We start from the raw sequence: 23,590 nt of genomic DNA on the forward strand, positions 1-23,590 counted from the left end.
GTGTACCTTTGGGTGATGGTTTTGAAACTTGGTCAGTTTTGTTGTGCAGGTTATTATCCCTGGAGTTTACAGATGTTAGATGAATAGAGCAGTGTTTTTCTACCTTGACACCTTGAAGAGGTAGGGACTTCAACTCCCAGAATTCCCCAGCCAGCCAGCATGCTTCTTCTTCTTCAAGATGTCAAGGTTGAGAAATATTAGAACACAGTATTGGTTTTGAATTGCATGGGGTGGTGGTGGTTTGAGCTGCTTGCCAGACATATAAAGCTCTGTGCGAACCAGTTCTTAGACATTTTCAAATTTCAAATCACTATCCTGGTTCTTGGCATTAACCTCAACATGAATCTCTGCTTAAGGACAGCGGATGCCAATGCGTTGAGATAATAATATGGATTTTCATGCTTTCATTCTACTTCCATAACATTCATGTTTTACTTTGCCCCCAACCTAAAGCAATGAATCCCTAGGGAGAAGGGCGGTATAAAAATCTAATTAAATAAATAAATAAAATCTAATTAAATAAAAATCTAATTAAATAAATACAGGCGTGAAATAGCAATCGTTTTAAAACTGATTTAAAACAATTTAGTTGCAATAGTACAGATAGTCCTCGACCACAGTGGAGCACACCATTTCTGTTGCTAAGTGAGACATTCCTTAAGTGAGTTTTGCCCCATTTTACGAGCTTTCTTAAGTGAATCACGAGAGTTGTTAAGTTAGTAACATGGTTGTTAAGTGAATCTGGCTTCCCCACTGATTTTGCTCGTCAGGAGGTTGCAAAATACAAATATGACCCCAGTACACGGCAGCAGTCATAAATATGAGTCAGTTGTCAGGCATCTTAATCTTGATCATGTGACCAATGCAGATGCTGCAGTGGTCATAAGTATGAAAAATGGTCTTAAGTCACTTTTTTCAGTGCCATTGTAACTTTGAACAGTCACTAAACGAACTGTTGTAAGTCAAGGCCTTACCTGTATGTTTTAAATATGTATTGCCAAACTTTTGCCTGTATAATTCAGCAAAGGACGATCGTGTAGTCTCTGTTTGCAAATTCTAAGAAAAGACAAGGAGGGAAGCAAAGGGCCAGGAGACCAATGTCAATGTCAATCGCTTGGATGGTTTTAGACTCTGGACTTTTAATGGTCTTTCCATCTCTCACGTTTCCTTCCTCAAAGTCTTTAAATCAGCTTTTTTGAGCCATGAACTTTCCAGCTGCAGCCGGGTTACAATTTCCAGCATTCACACACAGCCAATATATCTTTGTACGTGTGAACTGGGTGCAGACCAGGGGAGAGGGCTATAAAGTTCAATCTGCTTTATTTTCATTTTGCTGAAACTTAGTAAGCCAACCATTTCTACTGCATATCTGCCCCCAAATATTGTCCTTATGACAATGTTAAGTTGAGTGGACTTCAACTCTGGGGGATTCTGGGAGTTGAAGTCCACCCATCTTAAGCTTGCGAAGGTTGGGAAACACTGCCTTACGCAGGGCTGCGGTCATTTTTAATCTGAAATATCACCAGTCATTCCCCACGTATACAACTATTTATACTGGAAGAGCTGGCCGAGCTTTGTTGTTAATGATGCGTCAGAAAGACGCCACTTACAAACGTCACTTCTACTATGGACTTACAAAGTGGTTTTAAACAAGCTCTCCTCCTCCAGCTCCGTATTGGTGAAATGAAGAAAACAAGCGTGATTTATTCTCAAATGTGGTGAAGCAGCTAGTAAGCTAGTAAGTAAGTGCGTGAAAGATCCATAGGAATATTAAGCAATGTTGCTTAACCATATTATTGCTTCACTGTGGATGCTGCCCTGTTACAGACTAGGAGTTTTTGACAAAGGCTAGCTGGGATTTTTTTTTTGTGGGGTGGGGTGGCAGCCTAGATTTTGCTCCTGTTTCTAGATCAGGGGTCTCCAACCTTGGCAACAAAAGACTTGTGGACTTCAACTCCCAGAATTCCTGGCCAAAGCTGGCTGAGGAATTCTGGGAGTTGAAGTCCACAAGTCTTAAAGTTGCCAAGGTTGGAGACCCCTGATCTAGATTACCTGGAGTCTGGACTTCGGTACTTTTTTCTTTTCTTTTCTTTTCTTTTCTTTTCTTTTCTTTTCTTTTCTTTTCTTTCCTTTTCTTCTTTTCTTTTCTTTCTTTCTTTCTTTCTTTCTTTCTTTCTTTCTTTCTTTCTTTCTTTCTTTCTTTCTCCTTCCTTCCTTCCTTCCCTCCCTCCTTCCTTCCTTCCTTCCTTTCCAGTGGTATATTATCACTTTACAGTTGGCCAGGTTCACAGAAGGCAAGGACATTCATCATGCTGAAGCCGGGGAAAGCTTAAAGAGGGGAAGGGAGGGGGCTGCTCACAAAGCTAGGGTGGGTGTGTACAGTCATGGAAGGTTGAAATCCAATCAGGGATTATCCGAGACCAAACACAGATGTACACTGGGGCTAATGAATTACTCCCAGCAGAGACCTCACCTGGCTTGACCTCTCCTTACCTTACATGGTGCTTGTGGAATGGTGTCCTCTTCTGACCTCGCTGTGGAAATTGCAGCTTTTTGTACCTGGTTCTTCTTTTAGAACATAGAATAATACGGGGTTGGATGAGACCCTGGAGGTCATCTAGTCCAACCCCTTGTTCAAATAGCAATAGCAGTAGCATTTAGACTTATATACCGCTTCACAGGGCTTTACAGCCCTCTCTAAACAGTCTACAGAGTCAATATATTGCCCCAAACAGTCTGGGTCCTCATTTTACTGACCTCAGAAGAATGGAAGGCTGAATCAGCCTTGAGCCGGTGAGAATCAAACTGCCAAACTTGTGGCAGTCGGCAGAATTACCCTGCAATACAACAGGTAGTCCTCGACTTACGGTCACAATTGAGCCCAGAATTTATGTTGCTAAGTGAGATACTTGTTAAGTGAGTTTTGCTCCATTTTACGACCTTTTTTGCCCCAGTTGTTAAATGAATCACTGCCATTGGTAAGTTAGTGACACGGTTGTTTAGTGAATCTGGCCTCCCCATTGACTTAGCTAGTCAAAAGGTCGCAAAAGGGGATCACATGTCCTTGGGACACAGCCACGGTCGTAAGTATGAACCAGTTGCCAAGCATCTGAATTTTGATCACATGATCATGGAGGATGCTGCAACGGTTGTAACTGTGAAAAATGGTCATAAGGCACTCTTTTCAGTGCTGTCGTCATTTTGAACAGTCACTAAATGAAGTGTTGTAAGTCGAGGACTACCTGTGCATTGTAACCATTGTTCTATATCAGGGGTCTCCAACCTTGGTCACTTTATGACTTGTGGACTTCAACTCCTAGAGTTCCTCAGCCAGCTTTGCTGGCTGAGGGACTCTGGGAGTTGAAGTCCACAAGTCTTAAAGTGACCAACGTTGGAGACCCCTGCTCTATACTGTGGTGGCGCAGTGGTTTCTAATAGCAGACCCTGTAACTTTCCAACACTGTCCAGAGAATTTAATAGCCTCAATTAAGGGTACAAAAGATTGCAAAGAAACAAAAAGGCTGGGATTAGTGTCCAAAGAGAACAATTTTCAAAATTTAATTGGGGCTTCTCGTTGTGAGGGAGCCATGTTAGAATTTATTTTTGGAGCCGCTGCTGAAAAATCAGGAGTTGTGTAGAGCCTTTTTGAGCTAACAAATTTTATTAAAAGGCGTATGCTTTTGAGAAGCGAATCGCTCATGTGCAGTTTGGAATTGAGTTTCCTTTCCCCGGCCTAGCCATTTGGAATCCATACAGTGTTTTTATGAGATTCTTTCTTGGCGACATATCTGAAATATGATCATTATTTTAAATTCAAATAAAGCCTATATTGCCGAGTAAAATAAAATCTATTTTAGCAGCAACAGACATGCCCAAACCGGGAATTTGTGCTGATTAGACAGGATGGTTTGATTATCCAATGTAACCTCATTGGATAATGAGGAGAGAAGAGAAACAGGCTAAATGGTGACAGAAGGGGGAGGTGATTTCTATTTGTTCTCCTATTTGCTAAATGGATGTAGTTCAGGGGTGTCAAACTTTGATTTCACTGAGGGCCGCATCAGGATTGTCTTAGACTTCGAGGGGCTGGGGTGGGTGTGGCCAGAGTAGGCGTGGCCTGCTTGATGTCACTCATGTCAGGGGCGCCTGTGGCATCCCGAGTGCTCTGCCAGCGAAAACAGGCTCACGAGCTCCGTTTTCAGCCGCAAAGGCCTCCTGCAACCCTCCCTCCTGAGCTCCATTTTCACTGACAGAGGGTTGCAGAAGGCCGTCACAGCCAGAAACGGAGCTCGGGAGCCCATTTTTGTTGGCAGAGAACACCGTGGGCTGGTCCTTCACTGTTTCCAGGGTGGCCTTGCGGGCCAGATGTAAGCATCTCGTGGGCTGGATGCGGCCTGCAGGCCTTGAGTTTGACACCCCTGATCTAGTTCATATGGAACCATTCAAATTGGTGCATTGGAGATTCTGCATTGCTCCGTGGTTAATTACCACATGTTTCCTAACTGTGGGATTTGTTTTTTGTTATTTTTGCCCCAAATAAATCGGCAAGAAAAATATCCTTTAAAAAAAAGAAAAAGCTAACTACGGTAGCTCAAAGTGAAAGCCTCCTTTGATGACACATTGGTGATTTTATGGACACTTCCATGCAGCTTTGCTGATGATAATGCAGAAGTAGTAATTCACACTTTGTTTGTTTAAAATCTCTTGCCGCGCTGCCAGTGTTGGGATGCCCCGCCTCCCGCAGGCCAGCTGGTCTTTGGGTCTCTGTTGAACATGTTCATGCATGTCCGTACATGTGTGCGTGCAGGTTTCAGTTTGGGCACGCGTGCGCAGTTTGGGCACTTGGTGTCTAGAAGGTTTGCCATCTGGCTTAGTTAGTACTGGCTTAGTTAGTACTGGCTTAGTTAGTACAACGTGTGAACGCAATCAGATCTTTTCCTTTTTCGGCCTTCTATTGGTTATTTTTTACAGGCCCTTGTTCTACATTCAGTGTGTAATATCTTGAAAATCATTTTTTTAAATGTGTCCTTTTTTTTTGGCATTGTGAATTGCCCAGAAATTGCTTTCAGGCAGCCGTATATAGCTATAGAAAGTAAATAAATAATGGGGATTGATAAAACATTCAGCAGAAAAACACATTGATGCAGTCATTGGTCCGAATGCATCAAGATTATTTTTGGTAGCATTTTCAGAGAGGTAACTGAGCAAAAATAACAAAATGTCTTGTGCCATCTTGGTTAATGCATTGGGAGTAGTTTGTGAAAGCTGATACCATAATACACGTTGGGCTTTGGGATGCTGTGAAATCCCTCATTTTCTCCCCGATAGATTGCTTTCCTGCATGAAGGATCCCATTGGCAATCGGCATATGAAAAAAACTTTAATGCATCTCCTTAGAAGATTATGTCAAGAGTTCTTGTTGTGTTTATTAATATGCATTTACTATATAGGTAGTCCTCGACTTGTGTCCACAATTGGGGCCAGCATTTCTGTTGCAAAGCAAAGCAGTTGTTAAGTGAACCATGCAGTTGTTAAGCAAATCCTGCTTTCCCCATTGACTTTGCCTGTTGGATGTCTGTTGGGAAGGTTACAAATGACAATCGCATCACCCCAGGATGCTACAACTGTCCTAAATACAGGCTGGTTGCCAAGTGCCTGAATTTTGACCATGTAACCATGGAGATGCTGGTATGGTTGTTAAGTGGTCATAATTAACCTTTTTTCAGTGCCATTATAACTTTGAATGGTCACTAAATGAATGATTGTAAGTTGAAGACTAACTAACTACAAAAGGGGGGCGGTACAGGTAGTCCTCGACTTATGGTCACAATTGAGCCCAAAATTTATGTTGCTAAGTGAGACATTTGTTAAGTAAGCTTTGCTCCATTTTATGACCTTTCTTGCCACACTTGCTAAGTGAATCACTGCAGTTGTTAAGTTAGTAACACGGTTGTTAAGTGAATCTGGCTTGCCCATTGACTTTGCTTGTCAGAAGGTCGCAAAAGGGGATCACATGACACTGCAACCGTCATAAATGTGAGTAAGTTGCCAAGCATCTGAATTTTGATCACGTGACCCATCACCCTGGGGATGCTGCAAAGGTCAAGTGTGAAAAACGGTCATAGGTCCCTTTTTCCGGTGCTGTTGTAACTTTGAATGGACACTAAATGAACTGTTGTAAGTCAAGGACTACCTGTATTGTAAATCTGCTGGTAAATTTGTTTCTGGGCTGAATGTCAACAAGCAAAAGAAAGAAAAGTGATGGATCAATGAAATAGAAGCTGCGTCATAGCTCACGCTTCAGATTGAGTGCATGTTTAATATAATGCTAAGAGAAAGATGGGAAGAGAAGATAATAATGAAGAAAAATGCATCATCAGTATGGAGAATAACACGGAATACAGACTGGCGTTGTTTTTTTCTCATATTAATTCGTTTATATATACAAACCTACATGGCTGCAGCATAAATAGACATACATTACACTTAGTGGAGCACTTAAATTTTCCACTACTTTTTATTTGTGGGGAATAACAAATTCCTCTAGATTAGCCTCTTATACAAACCAATAGGGATTGAAAACATTATATTATTCCACATTAAAATCTCAGACAGGAGAAGCTACTAAATTTTTTGCTTGCTTTTGGTTAATCAATATTTCTCAAACTTGGCAACTTGATGCATGGACTTCAGCTCCCAGAATTCAGTTCTGGAATTGAAGTCCATACCTCTTAAAGTGGCCACGTTTGAGAAACATTGGATTGTAAGCTTTCTTCTTTTGGGTTTGAATTACTCAACAACCATTGCCTACATTTGTGCACAACATACTGTACATCTGGGGGCTCAGAATTATGTCGTCTGTTACAGGAATTGTGAGATGAGTCTATCAGCTCTTTCCTGCCGTTTGAAAGACCTAACCAGAGATTACTGGAAATGAAAAATTCATGTTTCATTTAATTTATATAATCCAGCCCTTTTGCAAAATTCAATTTTGGTTAGTGTGGTTACATTAATATTTTAAAGTTGGAATAAGTCAGCAATGGAAAACATCTGAGGGGCTGGTGGTTGTAACTAAGTCAGCTTCCCAAATTTTGGAAGGCAGAAGGAAACTTTCAAGTGGCAGAATTTTGGCCTCCAATTTTTAGTGACTTTTTTTTTTTTAAGAATAGAATAGAATTTTTTTTTTCATATTTGGTGGACTTGCAAGAAAATTAAGGCCTTTTGGATAAGAATTTGGTGGATTATTCAAAATGTACTGAAGAAGAAGATAAAGTTCCTGCCGCAATTTTTCCTTTTGGGAATTATAACGGATTGTACAGGGATTGAGATTAAATTGATTCTGAATTTAATAACAGCAGCAAGACTGTTGATTGGACAATACTGGACGAAAGAAGAGGTACCTACAATAGAAGAATGGATACTGAAAGTCATTAATTTGGCTGAGATGGCTAAAATCTCAGCTTTTTTAAAAGACAATACGCAGGAAAGATTTAATTGAATGGAAAAAATGGATTGATTATCTACAAAACAGATATCAGATTAAGAAATATCAGATTGCCTTTGAATAATTAGGAAGTATTATTTTATGTAATGGGGAGGGGGTTGGGAGATGAAAAGATTTGGATGAGGTTAATTGGATTAGAAGGGAAAATTTTACTCTATGTTTGGTTTATGTATAACAATACCTTGTGATTGACTCGGGAAGCCGGGGGGGGGGAGGGAGTGGGGAAGGGGGTTTTCTGGGAGGGAAGGGGGGGAAATGTTTTTGTTTTTTAAAAATTTTTCAATAAAAAAAAAGAATAGAATCGAATTTTTTATTGGCCAAGTGTGATTGGACACACAAGGAATTTGTCTTGGTGCATATGCTCTGAGTGTACATAAAAGACAAGATACGTTCATCACGAATCATAAGGTACAACACTTAATGATAGTCATAGGCTACAAATAAGCAAGCAGGAAACAATATCAATATAAATCGTAAGGATACAAGCAACAAAGTTACAGTCATACAGTCATAAGTAGAAGGAGATGGGTGATGGGAACGATGAGAAGATTAATAGTAAACTCTGCTAAACGGATAGTTCCCTCAACACTGTCAGACTATTTACTGAATCTGCACTACTATTAATCGTTTCATAGTTCCCATCACCAATCTCTTTCCACTTATGACTGTATGACTATAACTTGTTGCTGGCAATCCTTATGATTTATATTGATATATTGATCATCAATTGTGTTGTAAATGTTGTACCTTGATGAACGTATCTTTTCTTTTATGTACACTGAGAGCATATGCACCAAGACAAATTCCTTGTGTGTCCAATCACACTTGGCCAATAAAATTCTATTCTATTCTATTCTATTCTATTCTAGTAGTGCAGATTTAGTAAATAGTTTGACAGTGTTGAGGGAATTATTTGTTTAGCAGAGTGATGGCGTTCGGGGAAAAACTGTTCTTGTATCAAGTTGTTTTGGTGTGCAGTGCTCTATAGCTTCATTTTGAGGGTAGGAGTTGAAACAGTTTATGTCCAGGATGAGAGGGGTCTGCAAATATTTTCGCAGCCCTCTTTTTGATTCATGCAGTATATAAGTCCTCAATGGAAGGCAGGTTGGTAGCCATTGTTTTTTTCTGCAGTTCTAATTATCCTCTGAAGTCTGTGTCTGTCTTGTTGGGTTGCAGAACCAAACCAGACAGATATAGAGGTGCAGATGACAGACTCAATAATTCCTCTGTAGAACTGGATCAGCTGCTCATTGGGCAGTTTGAGCTTTCTGAGTTGGTGGAGAAAGAACATTCTTTGTTGTGCTTTTTTGATGATGTTATTTAAGGATATTAAGGTTTACAGTGGAAGTAGGAAGTCTTCTAGATATTTCCATCTCCACCTTTAGTTTTTGAAAAGCAAAAAAATGGCCATTTTGCAGCCAAAATTCAGCGGTGCAATCTCAGGATCCTTTGGGATCTCATTCAGTCCATGGCTTGGCATTTCCATTTAGTGTTTTAAAACTGGGCAACTATAACACGTGTAAACTTTAACCCCCAGAATGCTCATGGTGGCTGGGGAATTCTGGGAGTTGAAGTCCTCACATCTTAAAAATTGCCAAGTTTGGAAAACACGGATCCAGAGAGTGAATTTTTTTTTTAATAAAACATTTCGTCCCAACCTTTGTTATATTAATATTAGCCTTGAAACAAGGAAGCCCGGAGGAGTGGGAGGTTTTCTTACATTTGTATCTCGGATTTTTTAAAAAATTCATGCTAGCTCTATCACTGCCAGTTTGTGTGCAGTTGATATTGCACAACTGCAATATCAGTTGTGAGGAAAGCAGGGTCATGTTGACCTTTGATTGCTATCTCCAGCTGCATTAGAAAGCCAGGCGTGCCAAGCAACTCTTTGCAGAGGCCAAATCATTTTGGCACTGGGGTGGAGTGGTAATGCTGGCTGTTGGTGGAATGCCTTCAACAGTTCAAAGGGAGAACCAGATTTTAAGTAACAGCAGCAGGAACATCCTCTTGACCGGCTGCCATTGCTTTTTTGATTATCTGTTCATACGGAGAAACCTCAAAAAGACCTTGCTTAGGCTCTGAATTTGGCTTTAGGTAAAGGTAAAAGTTCCCCTCGCACATATGTTCTAGTCGTTCCCGACTCTAGGGGGCGGTGCTCATCTCCGTTTCAAAGCCGAAGAGCCAGCGCTGTCCGAAGACGTCTCTATGGTCGTGTGGCCAGCATGACTCAATGCCAAAGGTACACGGAATGCTGTTACCTTCCCACCAAAAGTGGTCCCTATTTTTTCTACTTGCATTTTTTACGTGCTTTCGAACTGCTAGGTTGGCAGAAGCTGGGACAAGTAACAGGAGCTCACCCCATTACACAGCATCACTAGGGATTCGAACCGCTGAACTGCCAACCTTTCGACTGCCGTATTAGCCCCTGCACCACTGCGTCCCTTAGCTTAATGGTAGCGGTGGTTTACGTAGCCCAGTGTCGGCCAAACTTTTCGGCACTGAGTGCCAAAACAGGAGTGCGCATGTGCACGTGCGTGGTGGAAACGGGAAGAGCAGTCGCCCAGTGTGCATGCTGGGAGGCTGCTATTCTAATTTCTGGCACATGCATGCTCACCGGCCACCTGGTCTTCCAGTTTCTGGTGCACATGTGCACGCAAAAACCAGCTGGCTGGTGCACACACGCACGCCAGAAACCAGAAGATCATCTTCCCAGAGCGTGCATGTGCACCAGGCAGCTGATCTTCTGGTTTCTGGCGTTCCCGCATGCGTGAAGATCAGCTGGCTGGTGTGCTGGAACCTGGAAGAGCAACAGGTGATGGTTCGTGTGCCCAGAGAGATGGCTCTGTGTGCCACTTCTGGCACACGTGCCAAAGGTTCGCCGTCACAGATGTAGCCTCTGGAAGACAAGGGTGGGACCGGTCTCCTCCTTGATCTTCAGCAACCAAAGAAGGGGTGGTCTATCAGGCCTCTGGAGGGTTAACCAGTAGCCCAACTGCATGGTGACACTAAAGCACCTATAAATTTGTCAAATAAATCAAATAAATTTGTCAAATAAATCAAATAATCAAATAAATAAAATCAAATAAATAAAATTTCAATCCCACCGGAGTCACGGGTCGCGGATTTTGGTTGCATTCTGTAAGTTAGCCCATTTGAGTACCTTGGTTCAAAAATTGTTGCCTCACAATTCAGTGTTTTCTCCAGTTAAGGGTTGCAGACACAATCTTGTTTTTAGTAGTATATATATACCCATTGGATCATCCTTTGAGCGTAAAGTAGTGCAGTCTGATATGATCAAAATGAACATTAATTTTCAGCTGGCCATATTTTTTTTTAAACAATCCCAATGTAGGACAGTGCTGTGATCATCTAAGAAGAATGTCTATGTTCAATAGGAAAACAGTTGTAATGGCAAAAAAAAATTAGTCAATATTATTCCAACTTCCGACTTCCTGCTGTCTACCCTACTGATTTTGTGTGTGGGAAGCTGGCAAGAAGCATCGGAAGTCGTGATCACTTGATCGCAGGGATTCATCAATGGCCACAACTTTGTCAATAAAACTGGTCTGAAGATCATGGACGTTTCAATTCCACTGGAGTCACAGGTCCTCCTGGATTGTTTTTACACGTTCTTTTAAGTTGGTGGATTTTAGATACTTTGATTCAAAAATTATTGCAAAAAATAATGCACTGTTTGGGCTGATACCATAAATCAGATAATCACAATGGGAACTACAGTAGTATATAGATGCTGAGGCATGGCACAATTTCCCAACGTTATCATATCATCTTGTACGGGTTGGAAGTTAATATCTGTCAGACTAAAACCGCTGTACTCACATGGACTCTCACCATAATTTAAACCGAATGACCTAATTGTAAATCATACTGAGAATGACTTAGGGCAACAGGCTTCCTGCTGTAGAAGTTCATCTTTTGCTATAGGGAGGGCAGGGCTGGGTGTGGTGCAGGAACACAAGAGTTACATAGCCTGTCCAAGTGCACAATTTTAATCTTGTGAATAAACTTTTAAGTCTGTGGCATTGTTGTATCTGAACAAAACCCAGCATTTTAGCCAGGCAAAACTCGGAAGACAGGGCTAAGGAGGTTTTGGGGAGGCCTTGCTTTGCCTTACACACTGGTCCCAGATTTTTTTTTTTAAATTTATTTTGTCACAACAGTATGCACAAACAATTGTCATAGATAAAACAATATGTATTGAAGAAAATATATGTAAAAATAAGCATCAATAATATTAATTTGATATAATGAAGGGAACAATAGGACAGGAACGGTAGGCACTATTGTGCTCTTATGCACGCCCTTTATAGCCCTCTTAGGAATGGGGTGAGCTCAGTAGTAGATAGTTTTTGGTTGAAGATTTTGGGATTTTGAGTAGAGGCTATGGAGTCAGGTAGTGAGTTCCAAGCATTAACAACTCTGTTGCAAAAGTCATATTTTCTGCAATCAAGTTTGAAGCGGTTGACATTTAGCTTGAATCTATTTTTTGCTCTTGTAATATTGCGACTGAAGCTGAAGTAGTCTTTTATAGGAAGGATATTGCTATAGATGATTTTGTGTGTTAAACACAGGTCATGTCGGAGTCGACGGAGTTGTAAGTTTTCTAATCCCAGGATTTCAAGTCTGTTGGTATAAGGTATTTGATTGTTGATAGCTCTTGGTTCAGCTGGGAAAGGCCTCCAGATTGAAACCAGGTGCAGGGAGCCCTTAATTTACAACCACAGTTAACCCGAAGTAGCAAGACGGTTGTAAAGTGGGTTGTGCCTCCTTTTACAATTTTTCCTGTCCCAGCTGTTAAATGCCTCACTGCAGTTGTTAAGTTAGTAACACGGTTGTGAAATGAATCCGGCTTCCCCATTGATTTTGCTTGTCAGAAGGTCGCAAAAGGTGATCACATGACCCTGGGACACTGCAACCGTCGTAAATACATGCCAGTTGAATTTTGATCACGTGACCATGGGGATGCTGCAACGGTTGTAAGCGTGAAAAACGGTCATAGGTCACTTTTATAAGTGCCATTGTAACTTTGAACAGTCACTAAACAAATGGATGTAAGTCAAGGGCTACCTGTAAACAGAGTTGGCCTACAGAGATCAAAGGTTTGATTTTTATGCGTGTCATATCTACTCAGTGCTCCACTGAGCAAGCCATGATTCCTTGTCTGCCATTTTTGGCATAGAGATGTGCTGTTGTATAGGGGTTGTTGTAATCCAGGCCTGTCCAACTTGCGGTCTGTGGGCCAGATACGTCATGCACAGGCCACACCAGTGGTGGCATTCAACCGGTTCTACCCGGTTCAGGAGAACTGGTAGCGGCGGTTGCGGGAGGCTCCACCCACCCGCCCAGTCATCATCATATCCCATTTTTGACACTCTTGTGCATGCGTACATGCCCGGAGGTGGTGCGTGCAAGCGAAGCAGATGGTAATCTGCCATCAGTCTAGCAGCCATCTCCAAAGTGAAATTCATGCTGACCCCACGAGGCTGACTTTCTCAGTGTGTGTGTGTGTGTGTGTGTGTGTGTGTGTGAGAGAGAGAGAGAGAGAGAGAGAGAGAATGCCCCTATGCCCAGCATGTGGTTCCCTTTCCTCTCATCGCTTTTCCCTGAAATCCGTTTTCTGGATAAGAGTGTCACAGTTGTTTGTCTTTCCAGCTGCTTCTTACTCAGACCTTCCAACTCGATTTGTTGCAGCCCATTTCATTTCCTTTCCCTTTTCCTGAAAGGAAACTCTTAACCATCCTCTCTCATTGGGGTTGGAAGCCTCACTGGGGGAATCTCTGTTTCTTCAGTTGAAGCAAAGCACCTGGGACAACTGCCAAGAAGCTTGGCTGAAGCCAAAAGCTGGAGAATCCATCTCTTCAATCTTATGGCGATCAGGGCAGATGCTTACAGGGGCATTCCCCTTCTTCTGGACCAGGGTCTCCAACCTTGGAAACTTGAAGACCCGTGGACCTCAACTCCCAGAATTCTCCAGCCAGCTGGGAATCCTGGGAGTTGAAGTCCACAGGTCTCAAAGCTGCCAAAGTTAAACACCCCTGTTTAGACCTACTTATAGTTAGGTTGAATTTTTGGTGGTAGCCCTGAATCTGGTATATTGTGTCCCCTCTTCTCTTAGGAGAGAGATAACCTGGTGTCCAAGCATGGCTATCTTTCTTCCTGCAAATGGAATCCATGACCCATCGGCTCCTCAGGGTATTATGGGTGACAGACAATATCTCTGCTCAAGCTGGAGAAAGGGCTGACAGGCAGTATCTGTTCAACTGTGAAGCCTCCTGAGGTGGATTTTCCTTAGAAGAAAATAGAGCAATTTGTCCTCTGTGTTGTATGAAACACAGAGTTTTAATATACTGAATTCCATGAAGGAAAGAAAGATAGTATGGAACATCAGGTGGTTTTTACGATAAGAAAAATATTCAAAAATATTTATTTATTTATTTACTTATTTTATTTATTTATTTATTTTGTCACAACAATATATGTAGGTATCATACAAAAAGATTATATAGTATATAAACACTTACATGAGTAAATATAAGGAGGTATAAGCATATATATATATAGGAAGAAGAAAAGAAAAACAATAGGACAGGAATGGTAGGCACGTTTGTACGCTTATGCACGCCCCTTATGGTCCTCTTAGGAATGGGGTGAGGTCAATATTAGAAAGTTTTTGGTTAAAGCTTTTAGGATTATGGGAAGAGACCACAGAGTCAGGTAAAGTATTCCAAGCACTGATGATTCTGTTACAGAAGTCATATTTTCTGCAATCTAGATTAAAGCGGTTGACATTAAGTTTAAATCTATTTGTTGCTCTAGTATTATTGCAATTAAAGCTGAAGTAGTCCTTAACAGGAAGGACATTACAATAGATGATTATGTGAGTTAAACCTAGGTCTTGTCGAAGGCGACGGAGTTCCAAGTTTTCTAAGCCTAGGATTTCAAGTCTGGTGGGGTAAGGTATTTTGTTGTTATCAGAGGAATGGAGAACTCTTCTTGTAAAATATTTCTGGACACATTCAATTGTATTGATGTCAGAGATGTGGTGAGGGTTCCAAACAGGTATTCTAGAATTGGTCTAGCAAATGTTTTATATGCTCTGGTTAGTAGTGTGGTGTTTTTGGAAAAGAAGCTACGCAAGATTAGGTTTACAACTCTTAGAGCTTTTTTTGCTATGTAGTTGCAGTGGGCTTTGGCACTTAGATCATTTGACATGAAAACTCCAAGGTCTTTAACGGGATGGGGGTTGTCTGTAAGGTAATGTCCATCTAGTATGTACTTAGTGTTTGGGTTCTTTTTTCCTATATGTAAGACTGAGCATTTGCTGGTTGAAATTTGGAGCTGCCAATTTTTAGACCAAGCGGTTAGATGGTCAAGGTCGTTTTGAATGATAGAAGTATTGTCTGTGGTGTTAAATAGTTTGACATCATCAGCAAAGAGAACACAATTACTTGAGATATGGTCACAAAGATCATTAATGTATAGTATAAAGAGTGTTGGTCCAAGGATGCTGCCTTGAGGAACGCCACTCTTGACAGGAACAGGATTTGATAAAGCATTGCCAATTTTGACCACTTGTTGTCTGTTAGACAGAAAAGCAGATATCCATTTGTGAAGGGGTCCTGAAATGCCATAGGATATTAGTTTTAGGAGAAGTTTATCATGTACTACTGAGTCAAAAGCTTTGCAGAAGTCTATGTAGATTGCATCTATTGATTTGCCTTGATCAAGATTTGTAGTCCATATGTTTTTACAGTGGAGAAGTTGTAAGTTACATGATAATTTTTTCCTGAAACCAAATTGTTTATTGGAGAGTAGGTTGTTAGTTTCTAAGTGTGAGGTAATGGATTGGTTGATGATTGATTCCATGACTTTGCAGCTGACGCAGCAAAGAGAGATCGGTCTGTAATTTTCAACTAAGCTGGGGTCTCCTTTTTTGAAGATAGGGATGACTGGCTAGTGACCAAAGTTTGGGAAGGGAACTGGTAGTGAAAGCTTTATCAAAGATAATACTTAGGGGTTCTGCTATATTGATGGAAAGTTTTTTTAAGAAGTATGCACATAGTCCATCGGGTCCAATAGATAGCGATGGTTTTAGGTTATGAAGGGCTTTTCCAACGTTATCTTCTGTGAAATCTATATGAGTTAAGTCATCATAATCATTGCTGGTACGTTTGTGGAATGTCGGATATGTGTTATCGGAGTTAACGAAAACTGAGCCAAAGAAAATGTTGAAGAGGTTTGCTTTAACTGTTTCGTCATTGCATTCTTTGTTGTTAGAATCTTTTAGTGGTGGGATGGATCTTGAACCTTTAAGTTTATTGTTAACAAAATTATAAAAGGCACGATTGGAATTTGTGCGCAGAAGGTCCTCTTCTTGCTTGGTGTGGTAATTTGTGCATTCAGTTTTTATTTGGTTGCATATATTTCTGTAGCGGTTTTTGAAATTTGCAACATAGCCTTTTTTGTTTCTTTTCCAGAGGGATTTTTTTTTGATTGAAGTTTTTTTATTGATATGGGTAGTTTGTTTTTCCTGGTCATGGTAGTCATTTGTGGTACATATAGTTTAATGACTCTATTGATTTCAAGTAGGAAGACTCTATAGTGGTCTTCAGCGGTTATGCAGGTTGCAAACAGATTTTGCCAGTCCAGAAATGAAAGATCGTTGTTTATAAGGTCGTAATTGGCTTTTTTGAAATTGTAGTTGGGAATACTGTTGTTATGACGATTTAAGTATGGACGTATATTGAGACGAAAATCAATCATGCAGTGGTCACTGTTGGAAAAGGGTTCTTTAATTTGTAGTCCATAAATTGAGTTTGAATTGTTGCAGAAGATGAGATCAAGGCAGTTGTTGAGTCTTGTATTGTTAGTTACAAGTTGTTCAAGACCTAGGTTTGTAACAGCGTTGTATAGTGTAGCATGGATTGGGTCAGTTGAACATTCATTAGTTATCCAGTTAATGAGAGGTAGATTTAGGTCACCCAGGAAGATGAGAGGATATGGGCAAGAGGTAGCCCATGTTAGCATTGAGGTTAGTATATTTGCATGGGTAATGTCATAGTCAGGGGCTCTGTAGCATAGTAAGAATCAAAGAGTAGTGTCAAGGGATAGGTCGCATACAATAGTTTCAGGAAGAGAAAGTTTATGTGCTACTTGGATATTTTTTAGATTCAGTGACTTTTTATAAAAGATAGCCACTCCACCACCTCTTCGGTTTTCACGATCTGATCGATAGACTTGATATTCTTTGTTTGAGATAATGGAGTCAGGAAGGGATGAGTTCAGCCATGTTTCACAAACAAAAATGATATCAAATGTGCCATTGTTTAACAAGAGGATAAATTCAGGTAATTTGTTGACAATGCTTCTTGCATTTATCAATTTGCATTTGAGATCTGAAGTGATTGGTGTTGAAGAGGTAAGGGGCGTGCATACCTAGTTTTGGATGTTACTAGGTTGGGGGTTGTGTACAATGGTTGTATAGATGGTTGGATGGTAGTTTGGTTGTTTGGATGGGTGGCTGTTTGGGTGGCTGTTTGGGTGGCTGTTTGGATGGCTGTTTGGATGGCTGTTTGGATGGTTGGTTGGATTGTTGGTTGAATGGCTGTTTGGATGGCTGGTAAGATGGTTGGTTGAATGGGTGGTAGGGTGATGGGTACTTGATTGAATATTGGGATGGCTGGTTGATTGTTATGGGTGATGGGGGGTTTGAAGGTGATTTTTTGATATTTACTATTGTACAGTAGACTTATAACCATTCATTTAGTGACTGTCCAAAGTTTAAAAAGTGACTTATGACTGGTCCTCATACTTACGATCATCACAGCCTGCCCATGGTCACATGATCTAAATTTGGGCTCTTAGTAACTGGCACGTATTTATGATGGTTGCAGTGTCCTGAGACCATGTGATCATTATTTGTGACGTTCCCAGTTGCTTTCCAGCAAGCAAAGTTAATGGGGAATACTGGATCCGCTTAATGACCTACTTGGTTCAATTAACAACTGCAATGATTCACTTAATAACCATGCCCCCCAAAAATGGTAAAATAGTGTGACTCACTTAACAATCAACTTGCTAGGCAATGAGAATTCTGGTCCCAATTGTGGTCATAAGTCAAGGACTGGTGTGGCTGCTGTTGCTGCTACTATCACTCAATTGCACAGGCATCAAAAGATTTCAGTCAAATTTAATCAAATGAATAATAAGATCAAGTGGGGACAGTATTCCCAGGAATGACCCCCAAGGCTGCCTGGTAGAGAAACATCCTTGGGCATTGATGCTGACATTGACATTTCCTTCTATAAATAGATGGATAGGCCTGGTTTCAGCCCTGAAAGAGGCGCCGTATATCTTTCATTGCTCTGGAGTGATAGCAATAGCACTTAGACTTATACACCGCTTCACAGTGCTTAACAGATCCCTCTAAGCGGTTTACAGTGTCAGCGTCCCCAACAATCTGGGTCCTCATTTTTCTGGCTTCAGAAGGATGGAAGGCTGAGTCAACCTTGAGCCAGTTAGGATCGAACTCCTGGCAGTGGGCAGAGGTAGTCTGCAATATTGCATTTTAACCACTGTGCCACCACGGCTCCTGCCTCCCTCCTCAAGTGGTTGAGCACCCAATGTCCGGTCATGTGATCAAGGAGGGAGGGGTGACAATCAGAACTTCAAATCCACGTCATAAACACCCCATAAGTAGGTTTGGTTCAAATTTCAAACAGTTATTAAGTGACCAATCACAAGTGGAGGACTGTCTTTAAGATGACAAGATGAAGAATAGGGCCTCGGGTGTCTTGATTCTAAAATCAGGCAGGTTTCTATGAACCTGGCAATCCAACACCCGTCCTTTTGTTAGCTTGATAGGAGTAAAGCCATGTTTCCAAGCACAGCTTATGCCTGACCGCTATTTCTTTCTTTTTCTTAATTTCTTACCTCCAGGATGAATTCCATCCTTTCATTGAGGCCCTCCTCCCTCATGTCCGAGCCTTCGCCTACACCTGGTTCAACCTCCAGGCCCGGAAGCGCAAGTACTTCAAGAAACACGAGAAACGGATGACGAAAGATGAGGAGCGGGCCGTCAAAGACGAGCTGCTCAATGAGAAGCCGGAAGTGAAACAGAAGTGGGCTTCGCGCTTGCTGGCCAAGCTGCGCAAGGACATCCGCCCCGAGTACCGGGAGGACTTTGTGCTCTCCATCACGGGGAAGAAGCCCTCGTGCTGCGTCCTCTCCAACCCCGATCAGAAGGGCAAGATGCGCCGAATCGACTGTCTCCGCCAGGCTGACAAAGTCTGGCGCCTCGACCTCGTCATGGTGATCCTCTTCAAAGGAATCCCCCTGGAGAGCACCGATGGGGAACGCCTTGTCAAGGCCGCACAGTGCACCAACCCTGTCCTCTGTGTCCAGCCACACCACATCAGTGTCTCGGTCAAGGAGCTTGACCTCTACCTGGCATATTTTGTCCGCGAGAGAGGTAGGATTCCAAGCTGGTTGTCCCCTAGGATTGGTCCCGTTCAGGAGGGAGTTTTTCTCAGTAATCCTGAGCTATGATATTGTAGGAGCCTGATGGAGGGGTCAAACGCGGCATCAGTCATGCATCCCTGCGCGCCCACAAGAGAGCTAACTACAGCCCACCTTGAATACCTTCTTAATTCCTGCTCATTTCCCTTGACAGTTAGTACAGGTAGTTCTCGACTTACAACAGTTCATTTAGTGACCATTCAAATTTACAATGGCATTGAAAAAAAGTGACTTATGACCATTTTTCATACTTATGACCATTGTAGAATCCCCACGGTCATGTGTTTTACATTTCAGCTGGTTCATTTTTATGACGGTTGCAGTGTCCTGGGATCATGTGTTCCCCTTTTGCAACCTTCTGACAAGCAAAGTTAATGGGGAAGCCAGATTCACTTAACAAATGTTACTAATTTGTAAATGTTGTAAATGTTGTACCTTGATGAACGTATCTTTTCTTTTATGCACACTGAGAGCATATGCACCAAGACAAATTCCTTGTGTGTCCAATCACACTTGGCCAATAAAAATTCTATTCTATTCTATTCTATTCTAATTTAACAATTGCAGAGATTCACTTAACAAATGTGGCAAAAAAAAATTGTAGAATGGGTCAAAATTCACTTAGCAACGTAAATTTTGGGCTCAATTGTGGTTGAAAATTGAGGACTGCCTCCAATTCTTGTAGAGCGCCAAGCTTGCAATAAACCTTCTGACCTGCTTGAATCTCCTGATTTCTCTGGCGCTTGACAGATATGGAAGGGAACTTACTGATTCAGAGGACAGGGCACTATGAATACAGGTAGTCCTTGATTTACGACCACCATCGAGCCCAAAATTTATGTTCGGTCATAAGCGGGGGGAAACGGTCATGTTACATTTTTCAGAGCTGCTGTAACTTTCAACAGTCGCTAAATGAAAGGTGGAAAGTCGAGGACTGCCTGTCTACCAGGACAGCTCTGTAATATTGTATGAGGCCCCAGAAGAATGCGGCTGACATTGTGAAAAGCAAGAAGTTTGGTTTCATCAGTCAAATCTAAATCTAGTTATCATCCTGTCATTGTTAGCCATGAATCTTGGTAATGGAGTCTCTTGGTTCAGAAGTAGTCTGCTGCTGAGTAAGCAGCGGTGGGTTTTGGGCAAACTGGTAGTGGCAGGAGGCTCCGCCCACCCACCTGGACCCACCCGCCCACCCACCCATCATGGACGCTCTGCACATGTGCAGAAGTTTCTGTGCATGCGCAAAAGCACCATGTGCGAGCAAAGCAAGTGCGCACATGCTCACAGTTACGAACTGGTAGCAAAGGTAAGGAAACCCACTACTGTAAGAAACTAAGAAGAAGCAAATCCAGAGAAGATGCTTTGTGTCTCCATGTGGTACCACATTGATCATTGGTTAGAAGCAGCAGATGGGTTCAGTAGTCTAAGCTAGCAAGGTTCTTTTAATGGAAGACAATGGCAATTAAACCATGGTGGTTACATAAAGCAGGGGTCTCCAACCTTGGCAACTTTAAGACTTGTGGACTTCAACTCCCAGAGTTCCTCAGCAAGCTGGCTGAGGAATTCTGGGAGTTGAAGTCCACAAGTCTTAAAAGAGCCAAGTTGGCAGACCCCTGACATAAAGAACTGTCATGTTTAGTGGTTGTGTCTCTTACTTACAGATACTGAGTATGAAATACAGTTGTTTTCTATCCTGTCGGTGGCCTTCTACAGATAGTCCTTGACTTACAACCATTTGTGACCTTCCCAGTTTCGCTTAACGACCCTATGACTCACTCAATTGCAATGATTTGCTTAACAAGTGGGGCAAAAAAAATTGTAAAATCAGACACGACTCATTCAACAACCGCCTTGCTTAGCAACAGAAATTCTGCTCCCAATTGTGGTCGTAAATCAAGGGCTACCTGTAAAAGGCACCTCAGTGGAAGACGTTTCTGTCTGGGTGAATATCCCTTTTTGTAGCACCGTACTTGTGGCCTATCGTAGTTTCTGGGATATTTCGGGAGAGGATATAATACAACATGCAACTTCAGTGCAGTGGTTTGTATGCATTACGGAGTATTTTGGATACACGCGGAAGAAATTGAACATATCTGGTTAGTTTCATAAGAGAATGGTACTGTAGAATACTTTGTGCTGAGATTAGTTCTATAGCAGTGGATAATTAATTGTGGGATTGGGTCTCTGAAGGTAAGAATATTTGAAAGCTACTGGATTTATGTCAGGAATCAAATTCTTTTCAGTTGCCCGCATGCAAATTGGCTTCATGAGATTCATCAAGGCCATAACTGAATTAAAACCAATGTTTCTTGCAAAAACCATCTTAAGTAGTGCAGATCTAAGGTTTTATAAGCACACTGCCCTGAGTTCATTAAAGCCTTCTAAATAAAGACAGGCGTTTACTTTAGAATTTGCAAATCGGTATAAAAGAAAAGGTACTGGGTCACATTTCAGCGTAGTGCCTATAGAAATTAGGACTTTGCATTTGGTTTCATCAAGAACTTTTTTTATTTATTTATTTTTATTTATTTATTTATAATTTAATTTCTATACCGCCCTTCTCCCGAAGGACTCAGGGCAGTTTACAGCCATATTTAAAACACAAAATACAAATAACAAATTTAAAACAGAATTAAAAACAAATATTTAAAATCAACTAAAACGGTCATAGACTGACATAAAACCCATTTAAGATTACAATTAAAATTACACTTAGGCCTTACTTATTGACATAGCAGGGGGTTGGACTAGAAGACCTCTAAGGTCCCTTCCAACTCTATTATTCTGTATTCTGCTGCATGAAGCAAAACCAACATTTCAAGTCTTAACGAGGTTGCTTACCACCTGCAGGTGTTGGAGGGAGCATTAATGATCAGAAACAGCAAGGGGCTGAATGGAGCGTCATGGATGTCCATGCATCATTTAAAAGGGGGCAGGGCTTGCATTGTGATACTCCTGCCACCCTGCTGAATTTAACCCTCCCAATGCTTTTTTTTTTTAATTTGCATTTATATCCCGCCCTTCTCCGAAAACTCAGGGCGGCTTACACTATGTCAAGCAATAGTCTTCATCCATTTGTATATTTATATACAAAGTCAACTTATTGCCCCCAACAATCTGGGTCCTCATTTTATCTACCTTATAAAGGATGGAAGGCTGAGTCAACCTTGGGCCTGGTGGGACTAGAACCTGCAGTAACTGCAAGCAGCTGCTGTTAATAACAGACTGCATTAGTCTGTTGAGCCACCAGAGGCCCCTGGATATATCATGATATGTGAAAAATAGATGACCTATAAGGTCCCTTCCAACTCTGTTAAATCTGTTAAATCTGGAGTTAATCTATGCCGATCTAGGTGCTGATTGGTGATGGAGAGGTTCTTGGGTCTTTTTATTACTTTTTCTGGGCTGGATGATAATCTTTTTTACCCAGCCCAGATATTTGTCCAATCTCTTCTTAGAAACCTCCAGTCAGTGGAGCACCCACAACTTCTGGAGGCAAGTCGTTCCACTGATTAATTGTTCTGTCAGGAAATGTCTCGGTCTCATCTTGATTAGTTTCCATCCTTTGCTTCTTGTGCTGCCTTCAGGTGCTTTTGGTTGACCCCTTCATCTTTGTGGCAGCCCGTCAGATATTGGGACAATGCTATCATGTCACCCCTAGTCCTTCTTTTCAGTAAACTAGACATACCCAATTAGTGCAACTATTCTTTATATGTTTTAGCCGCCAGTCCTCTAATCCAGGGGTCTCCAACCTTGGCAACTTTAAGCCTGGAGGACTTCAACTCCCAGAATTCCCCAGCCAGCTTTGCTGGCTGGGGGATTCTGGGAGTTGAAGTCCTCCAGGCTTAAAGTTGCCAAGGTTGGAGACCCCTGCTCTAATCATTTTATTTTATTTATTTTATTTAGTTTGTCAAACATGTCCGAGATAACAGGTATAAATATAAACATGGACATAAGCACATGAAATGAGTACAAATAAATGGGGGCAGTAGGACAAGGATGGTAGGCACGCTGGTGCGCTTATGCACGGCCCTTACAGACCTCTTAGGAATGGTGTGAGGTCCATGGTAGACAGTTTAAAGTTGAAGCCATGGGGGTTTTGAGGATGTAACAATGGAGTCAGGTAGACTATTCCAGGCATTGACCACTCTATTGCTGAAGTCGTATTTCCTGCAATTGAGTTTGGAGCAGTTTACCTTGAGTTTGTATCTATTGTTTGCCTGTGTATCATTGCGGTTGAAGCTGAAGTAGTCTTTCACAGGTAGGACGTTGTAGCAGATAAGTTTGTGTACTATGCTTAGGTCAGACCGTAGGCAGCGTAGTTCAAGGTTGTCCAAGCCCAAAATTTCAAGCCTGGTGGCATAAGGTATTCTATTGTGAGTAGAGGAGTGGAGTACTCTTCTCGCGAAATACCTCTGGACCCGCTCAGTTGTATTAATGTCCTATATGCAGTGTGGATTCCAGGCAGACAAGCTGTATTCGAGGATTGGTCTGGCAAAGATTTTGTATGCCCTAGTTTGTAGTACAGTGCTGTGGTGTAATCCAATTTTT

General features: G+C 41.6%; 1 protein-coding gene across 3 annotated transcripts in view; it reads left to right on the forward strand.

Moving 5' to 3' along the window:
• Positions 1 to 23,590, forward strand: part of NFIC (nuclear factor I C) — a 316,258-nt gene that overhangs the window by 184,021 nt on the left and 108,647 nt on the right. For all 3 annotated transcript variants that reach the window (XM_058163357.1, XM_058163358.1, XM_058163356.1), the window contains one exon: positions 18,464 to 18,995. In XM_058163357.1, the coding sequence (XP_058019340.1) occupies positions 18,464 to 18,995 (532 nt within the window). The remainder of the gene's footprint in view (positions 1 to 18,463; positions 18,996 to 23,590) is intronic.

The sequence above is a fragment of the Ahaetulla prasina genome, chromosome 1 (assembly GCF_028640845.1).
Source record: "Ahaetulla prasina isolate Xishuangbanna chromosome 1, ASM2864084v1, whole genome shotgun sequence".
Taxonomy (NCBI): Eukaryota; Metazoa; Chordata; class Lepidosauria; order Squamata; family Colubridae; genus Ahaetulla; species Ahaetulla prasina.